The sequence below is a fragment of the Cavia porcellus genome, unplaced genomic scaffold (assembly GCF_034190915.1).
Source record: "Cavia porcellus strain 051 isolate PalLab524CR breed Dunkin Hartley unplaced genomic scaffold, mCavPor4.1 scaffold_10, whole genome shotgun sequence".
Taxonomy (NCBI): Eukaryota; Metazoa; Chordata; class Mammalia; order Rodentia; family Caviidae; genus Cavia; species Cavia porcellus.
In genome coordinates, this window is record NW_026947493.1 from 1254456 (window position 1) to 1276780 (window position 22325).

The 22325-nt window shown below is 42.7% G+C and overlaps 1 protein-coding gene across 15 annotated transcripts in view; it reads right to left on the bottom strand.

The window, feature by feature from the left end:
• Map2k5 (mitogen-activated protein kinase kinase 5) overlaps nt 1-22325 on the bottom strand; it is a 246249-nt gene that overhangs the window by 24043 nt on the left and 199881 nt on the right. For 8 of the 15 annotated variants that reach the window (XM_063257801.1, XM_003480203.5, XM_003480202.5 and 5 more), the window contains 2 exons: nt 11242-11303; nt 8345-8390 (listed from right to left, as the gene is read on the bottom strand). The exons of 2 other annotated variants lie outside the window; for them this stretch is intronic. In XM_063257801.1, the coding sequence (XP_063113871.1) occupies nt 8345-8390; nt 11242-11303 (108 nt within the window). Of the gene's footprint in view, nt 1-8344; nt 8391-10081; nt 10753-11241; nt 11304-22325 lie in introns of those variants that run through there. 5 more of the 15 variants (XM_063257812.1, XM_063257808.1, XM_063257809.1 and 2 more) reach the window with 2 other exon arrangements.

Consider the following 22325-nt stretch of genomic DNA (forward strand, 5'->3'; position numbering starts at 1 on the left):
AATTCCCAATTCCCAGAGACCAGCTTTAAGATCTTTTACACTTCCCCCTTAGATGGCTGAAATGTCTCTGTTCTTTTTCAACTGAATCCACTATTCCAGAGTGTTTCAGGGAATGGGTGGGGTATGTGTGGTCAGTTGAGGGGGGGTCTCCTGCCATCAAAGCCAGCCAGGGGGTCTCCTGTAGGTCTTGGCTCTCTGACCACGTCTCAATTTAGACTTGAGGGTTGTAGGGACAGAATGCCTGCCAAAGATCAGAGCTGCAGATCAGCACTGCCTGGCTGTTCCACACCCCCAGGGTGAGATGAGACCCTGGTGCCTATGCTGATTTGGGTAAGTCCATGCTGAACTGATTATTAAATATTTTCAATATTATCCTGTGACCATTATAGCATCCTATAAATCTGATTTTTTTTTTGTCCTGGTGATCAAACTAATGACCATGCACTTGCCAGACAAGTGCTTATACTGCTGAGCTAAATCCCCAGCTCTAGAAATCTGATCAGGAAAGATCAGGAAAGCAGGAAATCAAACATATACCTTAGTATGGTCACCCTAATTTATACTGATAATTCAAGTATGCTTGTTCTTGAATTTCTTCAGCTTTACTCCAAGAGTTGCTAGAGAACAAGGGACATGTGTTGTTATCAACTGTTCATTGTCTGATACAGTTTGTTTTTATTATTGATTTGGATCGGAGAGAACAGTACATGCAGAGTAATCAGTAGGGTTTTGCCTGAATGACAGCAAAATAGACCAAGCTGAGCACTGAATTAGGAGTCCACGATCCTCAAGGAACTCACACTCTAGTTGGAAAAAAAAGTGAGTTTAAGTAAACCACTGAGTTTCACCTCTGGCTGCTTGTTATAATCACCAAGAAAGCTTAAAAAAAAAGTGCCTGTTCCTGAGATCCTTAGTCTAGGCTGGGATTCTAGCATTTCTTGCTTTCCTTTCTAACACCCCTAAATGACTCTGATGCCAGGGTTAAGAACTGCTGAACCACAGGGCCCACCTCTGGACAGGAACTGAGTCTGCTGTAGGTGCTGTGCCAAGTTAGACTGAAGCCATCCTATTGAGGAAGGCTCCAAGAAGCCAGCGAGCCCTTTGATGGGGGAAGCTGCAGGACCTTCGAGGGGAGGGGAGGGCAGCAGCTGCAGAGAGCTGAGCAGTGTCTGTCAGGGAACTAAAGCGAACAAACTGAAGGGAGACCTGGCGTCACAATGAAAAGCAGCCTGGTGATGCACTTTACTGCATCCAAGGAAACCACACTCTTCTTGTGGCCAGGGAAGGCTGTACCTTGAAATGGGATGTTGGGAAGCCATCAGCCCGATCAAACAGGAAAGAAGCACTGCCGTCAGAGGAAGTTCAAACAACCACAAACTGGGAATGGGCAAATCACTGCCATACTGAGATTTGACTTGACTGGAGGAAGGTTATCCTTCATGGAGAATTAAAGCTGTCAGATCACGATGATCAAGGAAAACTATCTGTGTCTCTCTTACCATATATATGTACACACACACACACACACACACACACACACACACACACACACACATATTTATCTGCTAATGTCTCATGAAAAGATTAAGCACTCACATCTAAAGGAAAACAAAAGTGAAGCCTGTTTTCAGGAGTTATAATCCCTCTGTTCTTGCTGAAGTGCTAACGTGTCATCAAAATTCAAATTAAAGCTGTCTGATTTAGTGAGATCTCAAGCATCCAGTAATTTTGCCACCATAATTAAGTGCAATTAAAGAGCTCAAATCAACTTCTTTATTACTAGTGGATCCCTACATGTAAGTAGACATAAACAGATGATTTTAACAATTCTTAGAACTTGAGGGGGGAAAAGCATCATTGCATGACTGTCAACTGGACCCTCTGCAGAGCCTGTGATGACTTTTGTGTTTGAAGCAGCCCTAGCCAGGAATTCTAGAAATTTGAGGTACTCTGGCGGATGAGCTGTTTTGCCTGTACTTTCAAGTAAAAATGATGTCTGCAAGATTGGGTGGTCAGACACACAGGAGTGTGGCCTCAGAGGCTCACTTACAGACATGCTGCATGCGACACAGGAGATAGCTAAGCAGCATTTTTTAAGCATTTAAATGGCAGCATTTTTTAAGCATCACTGTATCTTCAAAAGCTTAAAGCTTTGGAAGCACTGTAGTCCCTGAGCCTTTCCCAAGAGTTGCAGGCCTGTAGCATTCCTCAGTTCTACGTGCATACACATGCACACAAACACACGCACGTGCTCACACAGAGGTCCTGGAAGTCTGCCTTTGACCCAGCTGGCAGAATGTGTGGTGGTGCTCGCTTTCTCTGAGCTCAGTACTCCCGGAAAGAGCGAACCCCTTTCCCCATCTCTCCTTCCCCCATAACTTCCCCAAGACTTGCTGTTGGCTCTTGCTTACCTGTCTCCATACAATCTTGGCCTCCTCCCCTTCCCTTTGACCTGGTCCTCTTTAATCGACATTCTCTTTACCACAACAGGCAGAAGCAAGGGCATTTGCTTCATTGTCTAGTGTACTCTGTGTCTCCTAACAAGCTGAAGGTTTAGGTCTACTAACGGCAAACAAGGCCATTTGGTGTAAGCTCCAAGGTCACGGCAGACTTTGCTGGACTGACGGAAATCTAATGGTGGATTTAAAAGGGACCATGTAGGTACCTAATTTATCATATACCTTGATCAAAGGAGAGAACAACCAACCAAAGTCTCTGAAAGTGTAATTACAATCAAGTTTGGGAAAGCAGAAAAGCTACCAGTGACAATTTAATTTAGAGGAGTTAAACAAGTTAACATACCTTTGCAGGTAATTAAATGTTTGAACAGATTTTTCTAGAGCAGTTTGGTGTTTACTAGCCCCCAAATATTGCCTCCTCTTGTAAATAAAGCCTTCACTGAGAAATGAGGTACCTTCAAGCTTATAGATGCTAGCATTAGATGAAAGGAAAAAAACCCAAAAGCACTATTTGGATTATAACTGACACCCTTTTCCCTAAGAGCCATGCCTGCTTCTTGTATTTCCAGTCCCACTATTTACCTGCTTTCTAAGCAAAACGTTAAATTTCAGTTGCAAACTGCACCCCGTGTTTCTTCTTGAGTATCTGACTTAGAAAACCAAATCTGAGGAAATGCTAAGCCAGGATGCCCTGCTCTGGAATGTACAAGGAAATGCACAAAATAACGATATTATTAGAACCGAAAGAGAAAACCCATGTTTTTAAACAATTACCAAAGCAGCATAGTAATAGTATAAAGACAATTTCTGCGCCAGCTTGTTTCTCTGAAATTCTCTTTGCCACTGAACAGCTAGAACAGATAATAACTATTAGTAAATCAAACTCCTCTGCAATATCCAGCTGTGCCTCACGCATTTACATACAGATAGAATGGGTATATGTTTTTAATATGTATGGGATACGTACTTTTCCCACAGCCAAAGTGCATGCTACAAAGGAGGAGGAGAAAGGGAATCAGATCAGCATGAGATAATAAAGTGGCCTAGATAAAGTATTAGCCAGCGATTGATCTCAAACCGGGATGTGGCTTCTTCTGACCTGATTACTTACTATGCATAGATTCCATTAAATAGAGCTTAGATGTGGGAAGCTCCTGGAAATATTCTAAATGTATAGCAATATCTATGGCACTCTGAGCCAAAATTGTGAGTGTGTGTGGGTCCTCAGCCTTCCCTGCTGGACAGGCGGGGAGGTTAAAGGGCTGCCTGACAGCTGGTGGCAGCCCCAGAGTCCCCCGGAAGGGGCCTCCCCTCCCTTCCCCCACTCCAGCAGGCGACCTCTAAGGGAATGGATTCCCTGCTTCCTTCCCAAGCTGCCTGTCTGATCCTGGCCTCTGGATGGGAAGGTGACAGAGAGAGCTTAACAGTCACTTAGAGTCATGTATTTCCAGGTGAAATACATTGAAAAACAGGTGACAACCATGAATTTCTCTTTCCAACAACAAAAAAATACAAATCCCCATCGAACACATGATTTTACATGCGATTCCAGGGGCTCTAGAAGAATTCCTGAAGTCACAGACCTTTGGTCTAGGCCTGCAGATCCAACGCTCCTTTCAGTTCTGCAGAGGAAGACGCTGACTGGAAGGGAATGCGTTGTTGCAGTGACACAGGAAGGACTGGCAGAGCCTGTTCCTGCTAAGTCACAACCTCTGCCCCCTTCAAGCCACTAAAGAGCCCAAAGGAAGAGCAGCTTCCCAGAGGGAATTCCTGTGGTTTAAAGAAGCACACGGTCAATGCAGTAATGTTTCTCATCTCACCTCTTTGCGAGTGTTTAAACATAATCTGAAGAGCAATATCGGACTAGGACCCCCCATATTTGAGGGCTCATGTCCTAGGTTGTTTCTTTGTTTCTGAATCGAAGGGTCTGACTTTGATTTTCTTGGTCCCCTCAATCTGCTTATTGACCTTATGGGAAAATTGACCACCTTGCATTATTTTCCCCTTGCTACAGTCCCACCAATCCTTCTTTGCTGGCAGGAGCTCCCCGCTCCTCCAAGATGTCCTTGAGGCCGTCTGGAGCCTGCTAAGTGTTCTGTCTGCTGTCCCCTCAGAGTCTCTATTGCCTGGAAACTCCTTTCTGTGTTTAGCAATACCAGGTCATAGAGCTGGGGCGATTCTATCATAGGTCTTTCCTGTGACTGACACTGGTGAGGTTTTAAAGTAGGGTTTTCAAGATTACAGTCATATTACACAGGAGTGGAAAGAGGTGCATGGGACCGGCTCCTACCTCTCTGGTCATCAGCATGCTGAATGGGCAAGGCTGCCTGTGTGGCTGGTTCTACTCTTGGAGTTTAATGCTGACTCCCAATTTTCACAACAGACTCTGAAAAAGCTGACGAAAGGTCAAGCCTCCCTCAGGACCAGGAGTTTCAAGAGAATTCGCTCAAGGAAAAAGGCCCACATGGGTGTGCGGCAGTGTTGCTACATAAAGTCAAAAATTTCAGACACAGACACTAGAGTTCCTTCTAGCAGAGTGGAATCCTTCCACCACTGACCAGCTGGTGGTAGATACGTTGCCTATCTGAACTCCACTTTGGGGGCTTGGAAATTCCACTAAGTTAACATCAAATGGGTTTCTGTTCATTAGAGGCTTCCCATTACTCTGAAAAGGTTTGGGGCCTACACATACCCAGGCTTTGCCTGTCCTGTTTCCTTTGTCAGGAAAGGTCCCTCAAAAATGCTCTGAAAATTCAGAGGCCCTTTTCAAACGCTACCTTCTCCACACAGCCTTCCCCAGTTCCCTAAGTGGGCCCTCACAAACCCCTGCAGTCCCCTGGTAACTGCTGTTTCGTCTAGTTACTGATGAGTCTGCCACATGCCCTGCAAGACTATATACTCAGGGCTTCTTCTCTGTCTTTTGTTGGGTCAAGCACAGGGCTTTCACCATACAGGACTACAAATATCTGTCAAATTCAATCATTTACCTGGTCCTGAGATCTTTTAAGCAAGTGTGGATGACAATGAAACTTTTGAGTGAACGCCTCATTTAGCTTCATGGCCACCCATCAGAAAACTGCATCACCTCAAACCCAGCAGTGGGGAACCTGTGGCATGTGTGCTGCAGTGGGCTGCTTTTTATCACTAAAAGCTCTAAAAGGTTTGCCATCACTGATACAGACTTTGGGCTTCCCAGAATATGAGTGTTAAGGCAATGTTTCAGTCATGAAACTTCTACTTAAGACATAACAATGCCCCTTACAATCACCACACTAAGTGGAGAGAATCAAATAGACAAACAACAAATGAATTGTAACACTGGGATTTTCATGGTCTCCAGAGTCTAACCAGTGTTTCACATTTCATCTTTAAGACATATGGATCATGATTTTTAGATTTGATATTAAGTGTCCTGGTGCAAACAGAAAGCCAAAGACAGCCTGAGAGCCAGGTGTGTGTCTGGCTTGGGAGGCAGGATGATCAGTCCCACCCTCCTGCATTCTAATTTCTTTAGGCTGGGATGTGTGGTGTTCAGTCAAGGCCACACCTGGCACTCACTTACGAGCTTCTCAGTATTTCCACCTAGCTCCATCTCTGAATTTCTTCCTCTCATTTGGAAAATGCAACCCCACAGGGAAACATTGACAATCCTGCAGGCCTCACAGTTGATGTGGCCCAAGCTGTGCAGCCCACGATGGTACCCTGCTGGTTGGAGTTTCTATGCTTGGGAGATAAACTGCTCTTTTTGCAAAAGGCAGAGGCCCCCACTCACAGTGACAAATGGGCTCTACAGTTCATGCATTCCAGAGGAGGTTCCCTGCTTCCAGATGGGAGCACCATCAAATAGGTTGTAGGCGGAGAGGGAAAGGGCAAAATTAAAGCCATTAATATGCTGAGAGAAATAAAGGAAGTGGTTCCTGAAGCCTGGGTCCCTATACTGTGACTCTGCTCCAAGGTGAGGGACACCTCACTTTATTTCTCATCTGTTATGTGAACCAATCTTTTGGCTTTCAGCCTCCAACCCCATTGTTCTCTGTTCTCGCCTTCTCCCTGAGTGGTTTTGAATGGGGGGGGGGGATATGGCCCACTCACGCTGTACCTCTGGGATTAAAGTCATTTAAAACCAAACTGAGAGTAGTACTAAAAATAATGTTGGCTTAAGTACAGGATGGTGCTTTGTGTGACTATAGTTTCATTGTATTTTATTGATTTATTGGTATTAATTAAAAATGTGATAGCACACACCAGAGTACAAAGATACGTATTTAAGGACAAGTCCTTTCTTTCTTTCTCCCCTCTTACACACACACACACACACACACACACACACACACACCCCACATTCACTTGCTTCCAAGGCACTGAAAGTGCTCACCCTTCAGCCTAATCCTTATGACCTGGAGAGGTGTTTCTTGGCCACACATACAGCTGCACACTGGGTATGTGCACAATCTGCAGATGTTTTTATTTGTAAGTAGCCAATTCATCACAGCACTGAGACATGCATTTACCAACAGATACCTGTTTTATGAAAATGTCTTCCTTTGTTTTAATAGCTCAGCTACCCAGCCATAGCATAATAATGCACAAAGTAAATGGGTCTCCCATCTCTAGAACCTGTTCGAAGTTTTCTCAAATGTGACTAACTGCAAGAATTTCCCAACCATCAAAAAGATAAAAAAATAAATAAACCCACACCAGTTTATTTCAGACACGACAGTTAAAGTTATAAATTGCAGAGATTGCAGTGGTAAACTTTAACTTGAAACTACTATGAAATCTGAGATCTTGCTCCAGGGTTAATACAAAGGAGAAATGTACTTACCGTGAGAGTCCTGTACATGGTAAAAGTACTGTTTATATGGGGATGAAATCTGCATTATACAGAAGTTTGGGCATTTCAGAGTATGTATTAGGTGAATACAAAGAATGAAACCCTCTGAACTGCTATCTGTAAAATGCAGGTTGTTTACAGAGTGAAGGACAATCAGGAGAGAGTCGTGGCTGCAGTCATGCAAGGGCAGGGGGTGATACACGGACATCACAAAGAGCAGACTACAATTACTATTTACTAATGCTCCATCCTAACATCATCCTATCAGCTTGTGCCCTGTCAAATCAACAATCTGCATTAAATAAATGACCATTTGGGAACTGTTAGGGAGCCTCTCTGTTCCTCTGGCTGCCTGAGTACAAACTGTTATCTGCAGTCAAAGCAAGCTGCCTCGGAACTGAGAATACCGCGCTCGCAGCCGAGTCACATCTCTCTCAGGAAAGACCAGGCATTCATATGAAGGTGATCTTTTGTAGCCAGCCTCGTTTCAACCCAAGAAGACTTCACACCACATCCAGCATTTCCTAGTGAACTGCATTACCAGCGTTCACATAGCACTGTCTTCTCTGCTTCTGGGCCTCTGCCCGCTGGATGGTACAGTGGGCACGGGGACACAGAATGGCCCATGCTAAGTTTGTGCCTTTCAATGAGGCAAAAGGAGGGAAGTTCTGGTCCAAAACACAGGTGAGTTTTTCTTTCTTTTTTTTTGGTCTTTTTCCTTTTTATTGGTACCCGGGATCAAACTCACGACTGCCTGCTTGCAAGGCAGGCGCTTATGCCGCTGAGCTAAATCCCCAGCCCCAACAGGTGAGTTTTTCAAAAGCCAAATCAGTAATTGGAGGGTAGAAGCTTCAAAAGACCTACCCAAACAAAGTCAATGCTGTTCTCTCACTAGGGCCGGTGGATTATTAAAATTTCAAGTTGATCTCTTTAAATCTTTATTTTTTTTTTTAAGTGGTACAGGGGATCAAACTCATGACCTTGTGCTTACCAGGCAGGTGCTTATGCCACTGAGCTAGCCAGCAGAAGGTAACTAAGAAAATTCACTTACCATCAGTTCCTCAGGTGCTGGCCTTTCTTTTGGCTGTTTCCGCATGCTGCAGTGGGGGGAAAACAACCCTCTTATTCATATAATCTGTAAACTTTTCAGTTAATATCCACCATTATTTCTCTTTGTATTTGGATTTTTTCAGAATTCATAATGGTCAATTCTTGGACAAAGTATTGACCTATATTTCTCCTTTCCTTTTATTTTGGCCTTCAGTCAGATTTCTGGGGACCTTCTCAATCAAAAATATTTTTTTAAAGTTACTTTATAATAAAGATAAAGAATGAATTTAAATTTATTCTAATCCTGCATTTGAAATTAATGTGGAAAAAGTGCAGCAACAATCTCTTCCTGACTGAGTTATCTATTTATCAATCTTAAATTTAGGAACAATATACTTCTTTTCTGGTGATTGGGATAAGACAGTAAGAAAACAAACAGGACTGTCAAGTCAAATGAGAAAACACCTAATTCATTCACGATGACTCCCAAGGTCAAAGTAATAGAGGTCAAGAATCCAGAAAATAATGCTGCAAAATAACAAGTGGGTTTTTACACATTATCTCTACCTCCATTTTTTTGGGCTACAAGTTCATAATTCATTCAACAGCTGTGGGACAGCTAAATTTGTTTATGCTGCTTAATGAATCAAATTCCTTATGCAAAATATTTCTTGCCTTCCATCCAACTGGAATAATTAGTAGCTGTGGCATGTATTTAGCTTTAATATGAAGCACTGACCAAAGGGACAGAGGTGACCATGGGTAGGTGCCTACTCCAGGGCCATGTTTGTTCTAAACTCAGTGTCTAGGATAAAGTCATGAGAAGAGGTTGCTGTTCTGATCTTTGCAAAACAACACAGATGCTTTTTCTTTATAGAAGACCCCCTCTAATAAGCAGAAAGTAAACCCTCCATATAGTCTCTGTTTGCTGACAGTACTTTTTTTTTTTTAAATAGAAAGATTTAATGATCATTTGGTAAACAAGAACCGTAGTTATGAACCATTAATGACACTGAGGACATTTGCGTTCCCTACAAATAATCGTATGCACTTCTTGAACACTGCATCCATTAGCAAGTAATTTAAGCTGTCTCACAGTGGAGTTGGGAGCAGTCCAAAGTAGCTGCATCTCATGGGGAAACAAGGCTATTACCCACTATCATTTTCTGTTTCAGCTTGACATCTGTGGAAATTTCAACACAGGTTATCCCTCCCTCTGCCTCATAAAACTTTTACGTAACAGCTGATTATTTTTTGGGGGGAGGGGATAAGAGGACAGTAAAGTCTTATCCACTTTTCTTCCTCACTGGCCAGCCCAGCCACACTACCAGGTTGGTCTCAGACCACACAGGGAGATAGGCTGGCTGTCACAAACCCAGGGTCTCTAGAGCCTGGAGAGGGCGGAGCCCAAGCCAGGGCAGCAAAGCAATTGCAAGGTTTTTCAATTTGTGTGTTGCAAGTAGGGCATTCCCATGATGTGCTGCTAAGTGTTTTTAGGTGCTGCATTTAAAGGAAATTAAGAGATGGATATATGTTTCTAAATACCAGCGATAACAACATTAATGAGCTTCAAAACAGTTCAAGATTCCAGTGTATAATCAGTATGTTCCCTGCACCACTTCTAGTATGGCGTATTTTGGAAACAAAAGGTTTGCAGAATAAAAACAGTTTCTAAAAGCTACAAAATATTAGAACAGTGTTAAATTTTTTTTAAGTAGGGGAAGTGTTCTTCCTCACATTTTCTCTGTTATAGAAACCGTATGTGACATTTTTATTAAGAGGTAACATATTACACTTAGTCAAAAGGTGGTAACGCTTGACATTTATATTAAGGAATATTTCTTGGCTTCACGTTGGCGTAATCATCAGATGGATCACGCGAGAGAAGGCGGTGTACAGCCAGACCCTGACTGCATCACCTTGGCTGCCCCAGGGCAAGGGCTCCCCTTGGCAGGGTCTGCACGCGCTGTGGCACTGGAGGGGTGGGGAGTGTCTGATGAAGAGAGCAGCGGCTAAGGTGATTATGAAGAGTCCAGAAGGCCCCTGGCTGTCTCTGGCGTTGGGGACAGTCATTCCCCTGCTCCCAATCTCCTCTGCTCTCCTGAGTAATTTCCCATGCTGGGGTGAGGGAGAGGGCAGTGTGAACAGGCCCTGGGAGGCCACAGGTGCCCCAGAAGAGGGAAGGGGTGGCAGAGACAAGGCCAGGACGAGGAAGGCAGCCTTCTGCTGGAAGGATATGGGCACAGGGCTGGAAAAGAACCCAGGGCCGGAAACTGTGTTTCCTCAGGTATAAAATGACAAGGGGCTTCCCAGGGCCCCTTTGGGCTAAATCCCCCATTTTCCTCAGTTCCTGAGGGATGAAGTAGGCTCCACGGAACTGTGCGCTCGGCCTCCTTTGAACATCAGAATCTGGGAAAATGAAACCCCAGTAATGCAGTTAAAGTATAACCACAGACAAAAATTATTCACTGAAAATCCGAAGAACAAACTGGGCTGCATCTGCCAAGTGACAGACAGTTTTATGGGTAACTTGAGGTTACATTAATAAAAATAAGCTTCACATGTGTGTTCAACAGGGGCTATAAAACTATAATTTTTTAGGGAAAAAACCCCACCCCAACAGGATGGCAACAATGCCTGTGCTCAAAGGAAGAGCTTGACTCTCAGCTGTTTATTAAAATGGGGAGAGCCTCGGAAGTACATTTATGACCCGTTGTGTAAATAACGTTTACATAATTTAAACAATTTCTTCAGCTTTACTACCCCATCTGCCCAAGGCCCCAAAGTCCCTCCCGTCTCCAAAAGAAAGCAGGGAGAGCCATAGGTCTCCCGGAGTGGCCAAGTTAATGGCATGTAGCGTTTACATTGAGGGCATGGCATGTTTGCAAACGGGCTCACCACTGAGTGATGAAATGTACAAATGGCTCGGAGAACTCTCCAACCGGAAGGACGGGCGAATCCTGGGATGGAGGAAAAACAAGTCACTAGAAGTCAGGGCAATTCCTTTTCTGTTTTACCCTCCACCCCACACAGCCCATTCAGGGGAGCAGAATAAAGAGAAACACAATGACATGAGGTTCAATGAAAAGGACTGGCTATACCCGCCTTGCACACATTTAGGCAAAAAGATGCCAAATTTCCAGTCACACACATTCTGCAATGGTGAGAAACATGAGAGCAAATAGGGAGAGGAGGTGAAGAGAGGACAATGATAGCCATGGGCTAGAAAGGAAGGTAGGGAAAGTGTAAATGAGAAATTAATGATTATTTAAGTAACACAAATGGTCTTGTAATTAACAAAGAGCTGTGAAATTATTCTTGTGCTGACCTTTGTTTCTTTTACTGGATTTGCTATTTATTTACACTTTCGTGTTTATTTACATTTATTTGTATCTCTGACTGCTTTTAACTGCTTGCCCCTAGATGGTACATGTGTGCCTAAAATTTTTTTCTCACTTTAATAGAAAGGCATATTCAGGGGAAGCTGTTTCCTGAAAAGGAATTTCAGCCTATTCATCAGTCTAGGCCAGCTCAGTCAGAGGAGGAAGCCAGTGAATTAAGGACACAATGAGCAATTCCCACCTCCAAGACTAAACAAAACTGGAGTGGTAGAAGGAGTCACCCCCAAAAGCAGAAAACTCCACAGCGACAAATGGCGCCCGCAATCATATAACGTGGAGAGCAAAGCCCGTTATCATTTGCAAAGGAAGGCTTTAAGAGTTTAGGAGTTTTTCCAAGAATGACAGAGAGCGCCACTGTGTTTATAGTGTAGCAGCTCAGGATGTAATGAAATTACACTGCAGAGTACTTTAACAGTCATCTCATTAGACCTACAGTTGGAACAAGAGAGCCACATAAAGTAGGCAGCTGCAAATGACTCTATTCTCATTTGCTATTAAAAATACCTTTCGGCGCCTTTTTTCCTCCCTGACATCCCTACACAAAGTGCCCTGCAAAGTATGATACATGCACCTATTTAAATTAACAAAGGAATGACTTATTTTAATCTCACTGTGCTTTGGAGTGCTTTGGCCATTTGGATGAGCAATATATCATTACATACAACCTTCCAGCGCTGCAGGCAAGAAACTCAGAGCATGCAGCATTTGGTGGGAGCCAAACAATTTCTCTAGCACACAACTGTGTCAAATGCACGCATGTATTCATTATTGAGAACGAGAGGAAATAGCTTTGATGTAGTGGAAAAAAGAAGATGATAAAAGCACCTCTGCAATATGCGTGTCATTATCAATGGTGGCAGATAGATACAATTGCACAGCCTCCTATGTGATTAGTAAATATACATATAATTGCTGTGGCCAATTATCAGAAAAATGAGATCGGTAATTACAAGACAGAAAATTAACTAGAACTCTTATTAAGGCTTTGTTTTCAATTCAAACAATTGGAAACTGCTGGAAAATACAATTAAATCAAAAGGAACTGAGAGGATCAGACCAGCCAAAAAAGGGAGAAAAACATCTCCAAGAGGTTGATAGAAGAATAAGAACAAAATGGGTCTTAGTTTTGTTGCATACCCATCCTTTTTGAATTATGCTATTCATCCAGAGGATAGGAAGGTTTATATTCTAAACTTAAAATTCTCATCAGTAGAGAAAGGCTTCCATGGAGAAAGAAAAATGGGAGTGAAATAAAATCTTACCAAGTTCAAAGGATTACGTGCTGGCACTACACAGAGAGGACATGAAAAACAGGCCAGTGAAATGGTTTCTTCAAAAGAAGTAAGGCACACAATGACATGACCAGCCCTCAATAAAGGCACTGTAAAATGCTCACAGAAGTCCCATTGGTTTGAAGTGCAAAAATAAAGCATGATATCAATTTCAGTTGTGGCCTGCTTTAGGAACATCATATATATCACCTGGCCTGTCAGATGTTACCAGGCCCAGTTCAAGAAATGACACTTAATTGTCTCAACACTATGAGTAAAAAGACAGTTCAAAGTTTGAGGTGCAGAAATTACGGATTCTAACCAGTTAGGAAGCTTCTCTAAGCCATTTCATTATAGATTTCTGTTTTTTTGGAGTCTATAACAATGGAAGCATCTGACGGCTAGAAGCCTTAAAATGCAATATTTAGGAAAATAAAAGCTTGCTTGCTTGCTGTCTTAGTGTGGCTGAATATTTACTGAGATGGTTAAAATTCTGGACTGTTTTTTTTTTCTTCCAATATCTGGTATAAAACATAATGCTAATGTGGGTCTCATTTCAAAGTATGACACAAAGAGTAAATTAATGAATTACAGACCAAGCAACTCGATGAAGATGTCATCTTACCACAGATGACAAACGAAACGAGGAAAAGTGACATCCTGCATGGATAGTTAATTTTATTTAAGACTTGATATTGCAGCCTGCTAAATTCCTCATATTATAAAACTAAGGAACACTGGGTGGTACCCATGAATAATTTATTTCACTTCTGAAAACGCCAGCCCAAGTCGACTTTACAGAGCCACAGTGAGTGGATTCTCAATCTCATTGGCAAAGAATCACTCATCAAAGATGTGGGGTGAGGGGGATTCTCATTGCACATGGATAATACCAGGTATTTCTTTTTACTTCAAAATCCAGGGCTTTGCATGTCTCGAGGAAGAATTTTCTGAGCCGCAGAAGACTGGTTGGTAGAGGGCAGTGGAAATGACCCTGGAAAACAGTGGCCTCCGAGAGCTTTGCAAGCCCACAAAAGTATGCAGGCCAAAGCAGGATATCTGAGAATGGCCACTGTGCTGAATGAGGGGTTTTGGAGCACGCTTTTCTCTTTTAAAGAAAATAAAATACAAGTTGTGTAGCTCAGGATATGAAAGAAGTTATTTGTTGTTTAGGTTGAACCTATGGGAAAGTAGGAAGGCAGCATACACTAATTGGGGCCTCCAGTTTCCCACAACTCACAGGAAGGAAACGACCCCATCTTGCAGGGCTCCAGGGGGCCAAGAACCACTGCAGGGAACTCACAGATTCCAGTACAGTGGTTGCTTTATTTATCAAAAATGTTCTCTGTAAAATAAGGGCTTGGAAAAGATGGAGAAATACATTTGAAAAACATAAACGCGAACTGAAGAGGCAGTTGCATCCGTAACTCTCAGTACTGGCTGAAACTGACTCTCAGTTGTTAATAAAAGTCACTCTTTTAAGACCCTGGGTGCCATACTTCACCTTAAGGGCTTTTTGGGATGCTTTTCTGTTGAACTTCTAAGCATAGAGGCATAGAATGGCAGAGTGGACACAACCTTAACCAAAAGCCTTAGCCTGAGTGTCTAGTCCCAAATCAACTTTATAGCCCTGCAAGGGACGCAGGCTGGATCTTGTTATGGAGGAGACAACCATTATATAAAAACAGCTGCCATAAAGCTTTTCAGTAAGCAATTCTGGTCATCAAGAAGGACAGTCTGCAAGTCTCAGAGGTTTCGGTAACTACCTGGTCAGTTCCTTTCACTAAGCAACTGGAATGTGAGCTCGATATATGCCAGGAAGAGCAAGGGACAGTGGGAAAGAAGTGAGTGATGCCTTTGCCTTGTGAATAATGAACAGTTCAGAAAGGTTAACCCATTACAACTGAAACTGTTTAATTATTAATTATGCACAATCTATGAGCAAAAGGACAAGTTCAAAATGTTTAATGTATGCTAACTTCAACTGGACTCTCTCTGGGTATTTTGTTATTAGCACTTGTTAGCAAGGTACTCAGGCATAAAAAAGGCAAGCAGCAGAAAATCTCTGTGTGTGTGTGTGTGTGTATGTGTGTGTGTGTGTGTGTGTGTGTGTGTGTGCGCGCGCGCGCGTGCGTGCGCATACATGTATCTGCTCACTCCAAGAGCAGGAGGAGGAGCAGGGGAAGGAGGAGGAGGCTCCATCCCAATCTTAGCTGCCATGAGTTTGCAGGCAGAGTAAGTTTTCCAGGAAGTGCATTTTGTGGCCTTGGAAGCAGGCAGGTGTAAGTTATACACTTTAAATACAAAAAAATATGAATGAGATAAATACTTTTGAAATGACTTCCCTAATGGGGAGATCGTTATTTTAAAGGGATTTTATATTTCAATGGTGCTGGGAGTCTACCCCATGGGCTCATGCTATGTGAGGGACTACCACGGAGCTGTACGATCGTTTTGTTTTTTAAACAATGATGTTTCTTGGCTTTAAAAGGACCTACGCCATACATGTTTATTACCAACACCCCTCTCCAACACACACAAACAGTGCAGGGAACAGCAATAAAATCTGAATAAGGTCAGTGGTTTGTACCTTGTGTCTAAGTCAGTTTCCTGTTGTATACTGTACTGTCCCCACTGGGGAGGCTAGATGTGTCTATGTACACAGGATTCCTGCAGAGCCTTTCTTACCACTACTGTCTGTGACTCTAAAACTGTATCAAACTAGAAAGTTTAAAAGGATAAAGAGGCTATTTGTTTTACAAGAAAGTCAGAGTCTTAGCAGAACTCTGCTTAAGGCCAGCCTAAGTACACAACTGGGGGAAAAAAACACTTTTGCTTAAAAAAAATATTCTTGGGGCCAGTGATTTAGCTCAACAGCATAAGCACCTGCCTGGCAAGCATGAGGTAAGTTGAATCCCTGGAACCAGAAAAAAAAAAAAAAAAAAAAAAAAAAAAAAAAAAAGGCTTCCTGAGAACTTCATTTTGGCCTTTTAAAAGATGGTCCTAATTAAAGATGACCCGAAACTCGACAATGTTGTTGTTGATTTGGACCCTGATGGATAAGCATTCGTTATTGTAGAAAGCGATATATTCATTATTGATGTGCTCATTCATTTAACAATTTTGAGCACCCATCACGTCGAAGACAATGAGCCCAGCATTGTGGGTTGGTTGATACCCAACCCATGAATGAACAGAATCTGTGTTTTATTTAGGAGGATGAGATTTGGATCCCTAAAAAACGGCCCTGTGAGACAGAAGGAAGCACAAGCGGCGGTGCCAGGGCTGGGCACTCCTGGGGTACTGGGAGGCCACGCGGGTCTGACTCAGGCTGGCTGTGCACCAAGTTCCCAAAGGAGAGTGGTAGGAAGTGGACTGTGGACTTGGGAGAATGTGAATTTCAGCGTCTTGCGTTAGAGATGCTCCATGGCAAACTATGCAAATATCCCGATCAGAAACACTTTTGGTCTGTGAGTTTTGGATGAGGCATGACTCGACCTGTACAATAGTCCAAAGGCTGTGAGGGGCTTTCTCTGCTCTCCTTCTTTCTTCACCCCCTGCCCCCGAATGTGGTGGTCTGTGCGTAGTTCCTTCTCCTTGTGCAGAACAGATATTCCTTCAAACCAAGATTTTATCTGTACTGGCAATAAAACAAGGGAGATAGAAGACAACTTCTGGAAAATCTCAGGGTGCGGCTGCACTGATGAATATTAAGGCCAGTTGTATGGTGGTTAGATTGAAACAGCATCAAAAGTTAAAATAAAACATGGCAAGTGAGCTAATTTTTTAAAAAGAGTCCATTTCTAGACTCAACTTGATTCTGTCAAGGAATCAAGCCAACAGGTGATTAACACCCGAGAATCACATGGAGTCCAATTTGCCAGGCATGTTCCACATTTTATTTACTTATTTGAGCCAGGAGCTCACTATGCAGTTCAGGCTGGGCTTGAACTTGCTTATTTAGCCCAGGCTGGCCTCAAACTCTTAGTGACTCTCCTGCCTCAGCATCACAACTGCTGGGATTACCGGAGTATGAGCCACTATGCCTGCTCCGTATTTGAAAAGTAAATCTTCTGCCAGTTGCAGTGGTACATACTTCTAATCCTGGCACTCGGGGAGGCTGAGGCAGGAGGATCACAAGTTGAACTTTAGCACGAGCAACTGAGCCATTCTATCCCAAAATTTAAAAAATATCTTTTAGTTCAAATCTGACATTCCTATGGCCTGGTCCAATAATTTCATAGTAATGGTTTGTCATTCTACTTCTACCTGCAGTGTGGAGATAAAAGTCTTTTTTTTTTCTTATTTTCTTTACAGAGAGGGTCTCTTTATGTAGTTCAGACTAGTCTTGAACTCGCTATGGAACCCAGGCTGCGCTTGAACTTGTGGCAGTTCTCTTGCCTCAGCCTCCCAAGTGCTGGGATCACAGGCACGTGGCTCCACACCTGGCATATAAAAGGTCATTAGTAATTCTGATGGCTTCATGTTAGGCACAGTAGCAGTTGGCCTGTTAGAGCTCAAACTGGCTTTTTGTTTTTCATTTTTTTTCAAACTGGCTTTTGATCCTCCATGGTGCCTTGCCTCCATGGTGCTTTATCTTTGTAAGACAGCAGGCAGAGGTCACAGAACAAATCTGTGTTCTCTTGGAGATAAAACCTAGTTTGTTTTTTTAAAAAAAGTCCAAGCAACAAAAGTAAGGACCTTGGCTTTAAATATCTTCACAGAATCGAATCCATAGACCCCAAACTACCAGTCCACAGTGTAACCCAGTAGTACAGTCCGGGAGTCAGCAGTGTTCATGTTTTAATGGTCTTCTCCCTCTCTGTATGCTCCTGCTGTGTTAGATGGTGAGTGAGACCCACGGCAGTCACCCCTTAGAAGAGGGAGGAGGGCGGCGAGGGTGGACAGGCGCGCCTGGCTGTTTGGAGAATGAGCCAGTCCTGTTTAAGATATGAGGAAGCTAAAGGCACACAGCAGATTGGCACACATTCGAGGGATGCCTGCTAATGCAGAGGTTATGTAAAAATGTGGCCACAGTTGGGGGGGACAATTGCTATTTTGGGCTTTAATATATTTGCAATTTCATGATGCGGATGAAATGGACCAGCTTCCCTGCGTTGTGAGGGACAGCATGGGGGTGGGCGGAGGCTCAGAGGTGGTGGTGGGGCTTGTGCAGTGATGTCATCAGAGGAGGAAGCTGCTGACCCCCCAGCTGGAGACTGCAGAGCCCTGGTTTCACTCATGCCGCTCCACATCAAGCCCTGAGCAGGAAAAGTGAAAGATGATTCAATTTCCACGCTGGGTCACCCCTCCCTGCTCTGGGTTGCTAGATGTGACAAATTACATGTGTGGGCATTTGGTGTGAAGTTCTGTCCACTGGGTCTGGGATGACAGTAGCAGCTCATTTAACTTGTCTCAGATGGGCCAGGAACCAGGGCTAAAGGCCTGAATTCTGCAGCTGAAACACTCACCATACCCACAAACCCTTACAACAAGGAGAAGCAGCTGTTAGCCAAGTAAGCATCACTACCAGATGGCTCCTACAAAACACGAAATATAAACAAACAGGTCGAAAGAAATCTGTCTCTATGTAGTTGAAATCAGAGGTCATAGATGTTTCCCCCCTATTTTCCTTTTTCCTAAATGTGTTCTGGAAGTTGTTGGTATTGGGGTAAAACAGAAGAGGATCAATCTTTTGTCATTAATGTCACAATGAAATCTTAATTTACTCTACTTTTTTGTCATTTATATTACTTAAGAGATTATTCTAAACATGTGACAAACATCTTGGTATTCTATAAAATTCCTCAAAAATAGGTGAGTAGAGAATAGGAAAATGGATTAATCTTTTAAACTGTAATTGCAATTGCGTCGCTTGGAAAGCTAATGAACATCCTTTTCTCTCTTTTTTAGGTCTCTTGTTGGTTATAAGCTACAGTGCACAGCATTAGTTAGAGGTGCTTATGTGAACAGTACATCCGCATTCACAATTACACCTGCAGACTAACATACCCACACACCTCCCTTTATGGTGGGTTAGGCAGCATAAAACACTGTTTCGTACCGAAGGGATTTCATTTACAAAAGCAAAATCTGTTATTGTCCTCTTTTTCTGTGGCTTCCCAATGCATTTCTATTGCTTTTTCATAAAGCGTGGCTGCAAATAATCAAGCATGACCACTGACATCCACAAAATTGAGTTTTAGGAACCATTAAATGAGCTCACCCTCATGGGAAGTCCCTTGCTCAGGCTGGTCTAAAGGTAATTATTCCGCTGTTCCTACCTGTGGTATTACCTTGTCCCTGTATAGTGTTTGAATTTCATACACCGGTAAGGTCAGTTTTTTTTTCCTCTGGAAAAGTCCAGCTACACATGTTTGATCCAGGACCTAATTATAATGTTATATACATGCTGGCATTTTTATCAGGTTCTAAGTGCACAGCTCTTAAAAGTAGATCATAAAATATATGAAACAAAAACAAAAGAGAAGAGCTAGGAGAGAAAACCCTTAACAGGTCCCTAAATGAGAGGAGTAATTCCTCTCTGCATAGGTAAGGGCATCTGAACTACATTCACACAGGGTTCAAGTGTAAGAACCTGGCAGGTCTGCGTCCTGAAAAATCAACAAGCCATAACACTATCAAGTCAGACAGAACTCGCTGTGAACCCAAAGTCCACATCGCCACACTGGATGTCCTCTGAATGTTCACTCAACTGTTGGTTAAAATAATTACTGCCATTTGCCACCTGCACTGTGAGCCATGGATAAAGAGAAAAACGGAACTTCAGGGACCATGGTGTCTGAGGGCTGGTGGTATTTTTTGCTTACGTGTTTCTTAAACAAATTCAAAAGCTCCATCAACTACAATTCAAAGGCTGAGAATTATGTGAATCTGTGCCTTGGCTCTGTCAAATAAATAATAGCAGAATCTAAAACTGCCTAAAGGAGATACCACGTTAGTTTAAAATTAGTAAAAGAGGAACAAAGGAAAGAGGAAGGGAGAGGAAATGAAAAAAAATAGAACTACACACTGTGAAATGAACAAGTTCAGTTAGAATGTTCATCAGGATTTGGAAAATCATAATGCCATCTGCTACTTTGGACCTCAGAACATCAGGGATCTCGTGGGCCCAGACGCTTCCATTTCCAGGAGGAAGGAAGGACTTACACTCCCTGGAAAGCTGCTTCCATTCTGGAATGGAGGCAACAGCCCAGCTGATCAGTTTGGAATCGCTTTTGAGAACATCTCGCTGCTTGCATATGCGTTTCCCCTGGTTTAGGGAAAATTAACGGCAGGCAAAACGATTACAGCAACTCGGCAGAGAGGTGGCACGGGGCCCCAGCCTGAGCTGCTGGGTAACTGACCCTGGCATGCAACTTGGGCTTGGGGTGTGGAGATCCCACCATGGTGGATTAAATGGGCATTGTCCTACGGCTGGGTATGACTTCACAATAGAGCAACACATGTTAAATGACAGCAGCCAAAACAGGCCCCACCAGGCAACTGCCCATTCACAGACCGCTATTCAAAGGCCTCCACTACCAAGAAATTAATTCATTAATAATACATCAGGCTTCCTGGACAATTCAAAGGGAACAACACAAAGCTACTTGTTCAGTGACTGCCTGAAGACACAGAATTTTTCCTGCTGAAAAGCGCCTCACAAATCTAATTGACTCACTGGAACCAAAGTCATGGGCTGTTTATGTTAACAGTTTGGTTAGTAAAAAAAAGAAATGCAGAAAGTCTACCCGCTGAATTCACTCAGTGCCACTAGGAAATAATGAAAATAGAGATTTGCAGCTGCAGCTAATAAAATCTGATTTTACGTAACTGCATGTTTAAATATTATATTTTTCCTACTTCAAGAGACTTTGTACATCTTCCAAACCATCAGGAAAAATCTTTCCTCTAAATTATTTCTCTTGTAACATTTTTTAAAAAAGCTCACTTCTTTCTTACTCCTCCCTCCCAACAACTCATAAATATGAATTAAATATAATTATAAATGAACAGAACATTAACTTTCGGATTACTGCTGTGTTTTGGTAGAATGTTAATGTTATTTCTAAAGAAACAGTTATTACCAATAGAAAAAAGTAATTACAAAGGAATCTCGGTCTTAATGCTAACCTGTTTTCAGTTTTCAAACCAGCCAAACTGCATTAATTTAAACACATTGAACTTTTCAGAGACAGTATTAGATTTCTAAAGATTGCCTTACATAAAAGAGGAGTATCAGTTTTCAGGCTCCTGAATATATATTCCCAACACTGTGAGACACAGTTCTAGTTAACAATATTGCGGGAAGCAGAACTATTGTGTGTACCCAATTGCATTAACTTACCCGAGTTTCTAATGCTTCAGTTATTCACTCATTCAAATTGCAAAGACCATGAAATCCCACTTCATAACCGCCTGTGCAGTGGTTAGTGTGTCAAGAAGCTCTGAGTCTGCACGGGCTGTTGCAGGGCTCAAGCCAGTGGGCTCCCCCTCTTTGGAGCTTCCTGCAGAAGGAACAGGCATCCTCCGGATGCTGGAAGCAGCAGGAGAGTGGGAGATGGTCCTTGTACTCTGCACAAACTTCAGAAGCCAGGATCATGGCAACATCCCTCCAGCAAAAGACACTGAATTGGTAGAAGGCATTTTCTGTACTTTCTGAATTCCAGGGAGGCACTGCCAGGCAGTCATTCTTACCTACCACCGTGGGTACATGCTATTTTCGTAGCCCAAAAACCTCTCAGTTATCCTATCCAAAATGAATGATTCTGTAGAAAAGGTTTTTTTCTTTTTAAAGATACTAGAGGTCTATGAGCCAAGTATTTTGCGTTTTAGTAGAAATATTTCTAAAAGGATCCATGCTCTTCCCTGACAACTTAAACAGGGTACACAGAGTAGAATTCTATCATAGTAACACTTAAGAACTTGGAGTCATTTGCATGGATAGCAAAACTGAACTAAGTTGTCTTCTTTTATATAGCCTTAAAACAAAAGCAAAAACTGTTCCTTTGATGTAGAAATGTTCAGCTGTCATTTTTTGTTTCCCTTAAGTCAACTGCAGTACAGGGGAAGAAGCCTTATTCTGATCTATGACTCAGTTTTCTTCTCTGTAAAATGGATTGATGCAGGAAAGCAAAAGGTTGTGGGCAACAGTGTGGGTACTTGATTGCCCATGCCCCTGCTTCATCCCAGATTTCTCCTCTGAATCCAGTTGCTCACCAGATGGAGTTTATTTCAGCTCTTAAGTATGTTCCAAACATGCTAGGCCTGTCCTAACTAAAGCCTCAGGAGTTTCCAAGAGAACCAC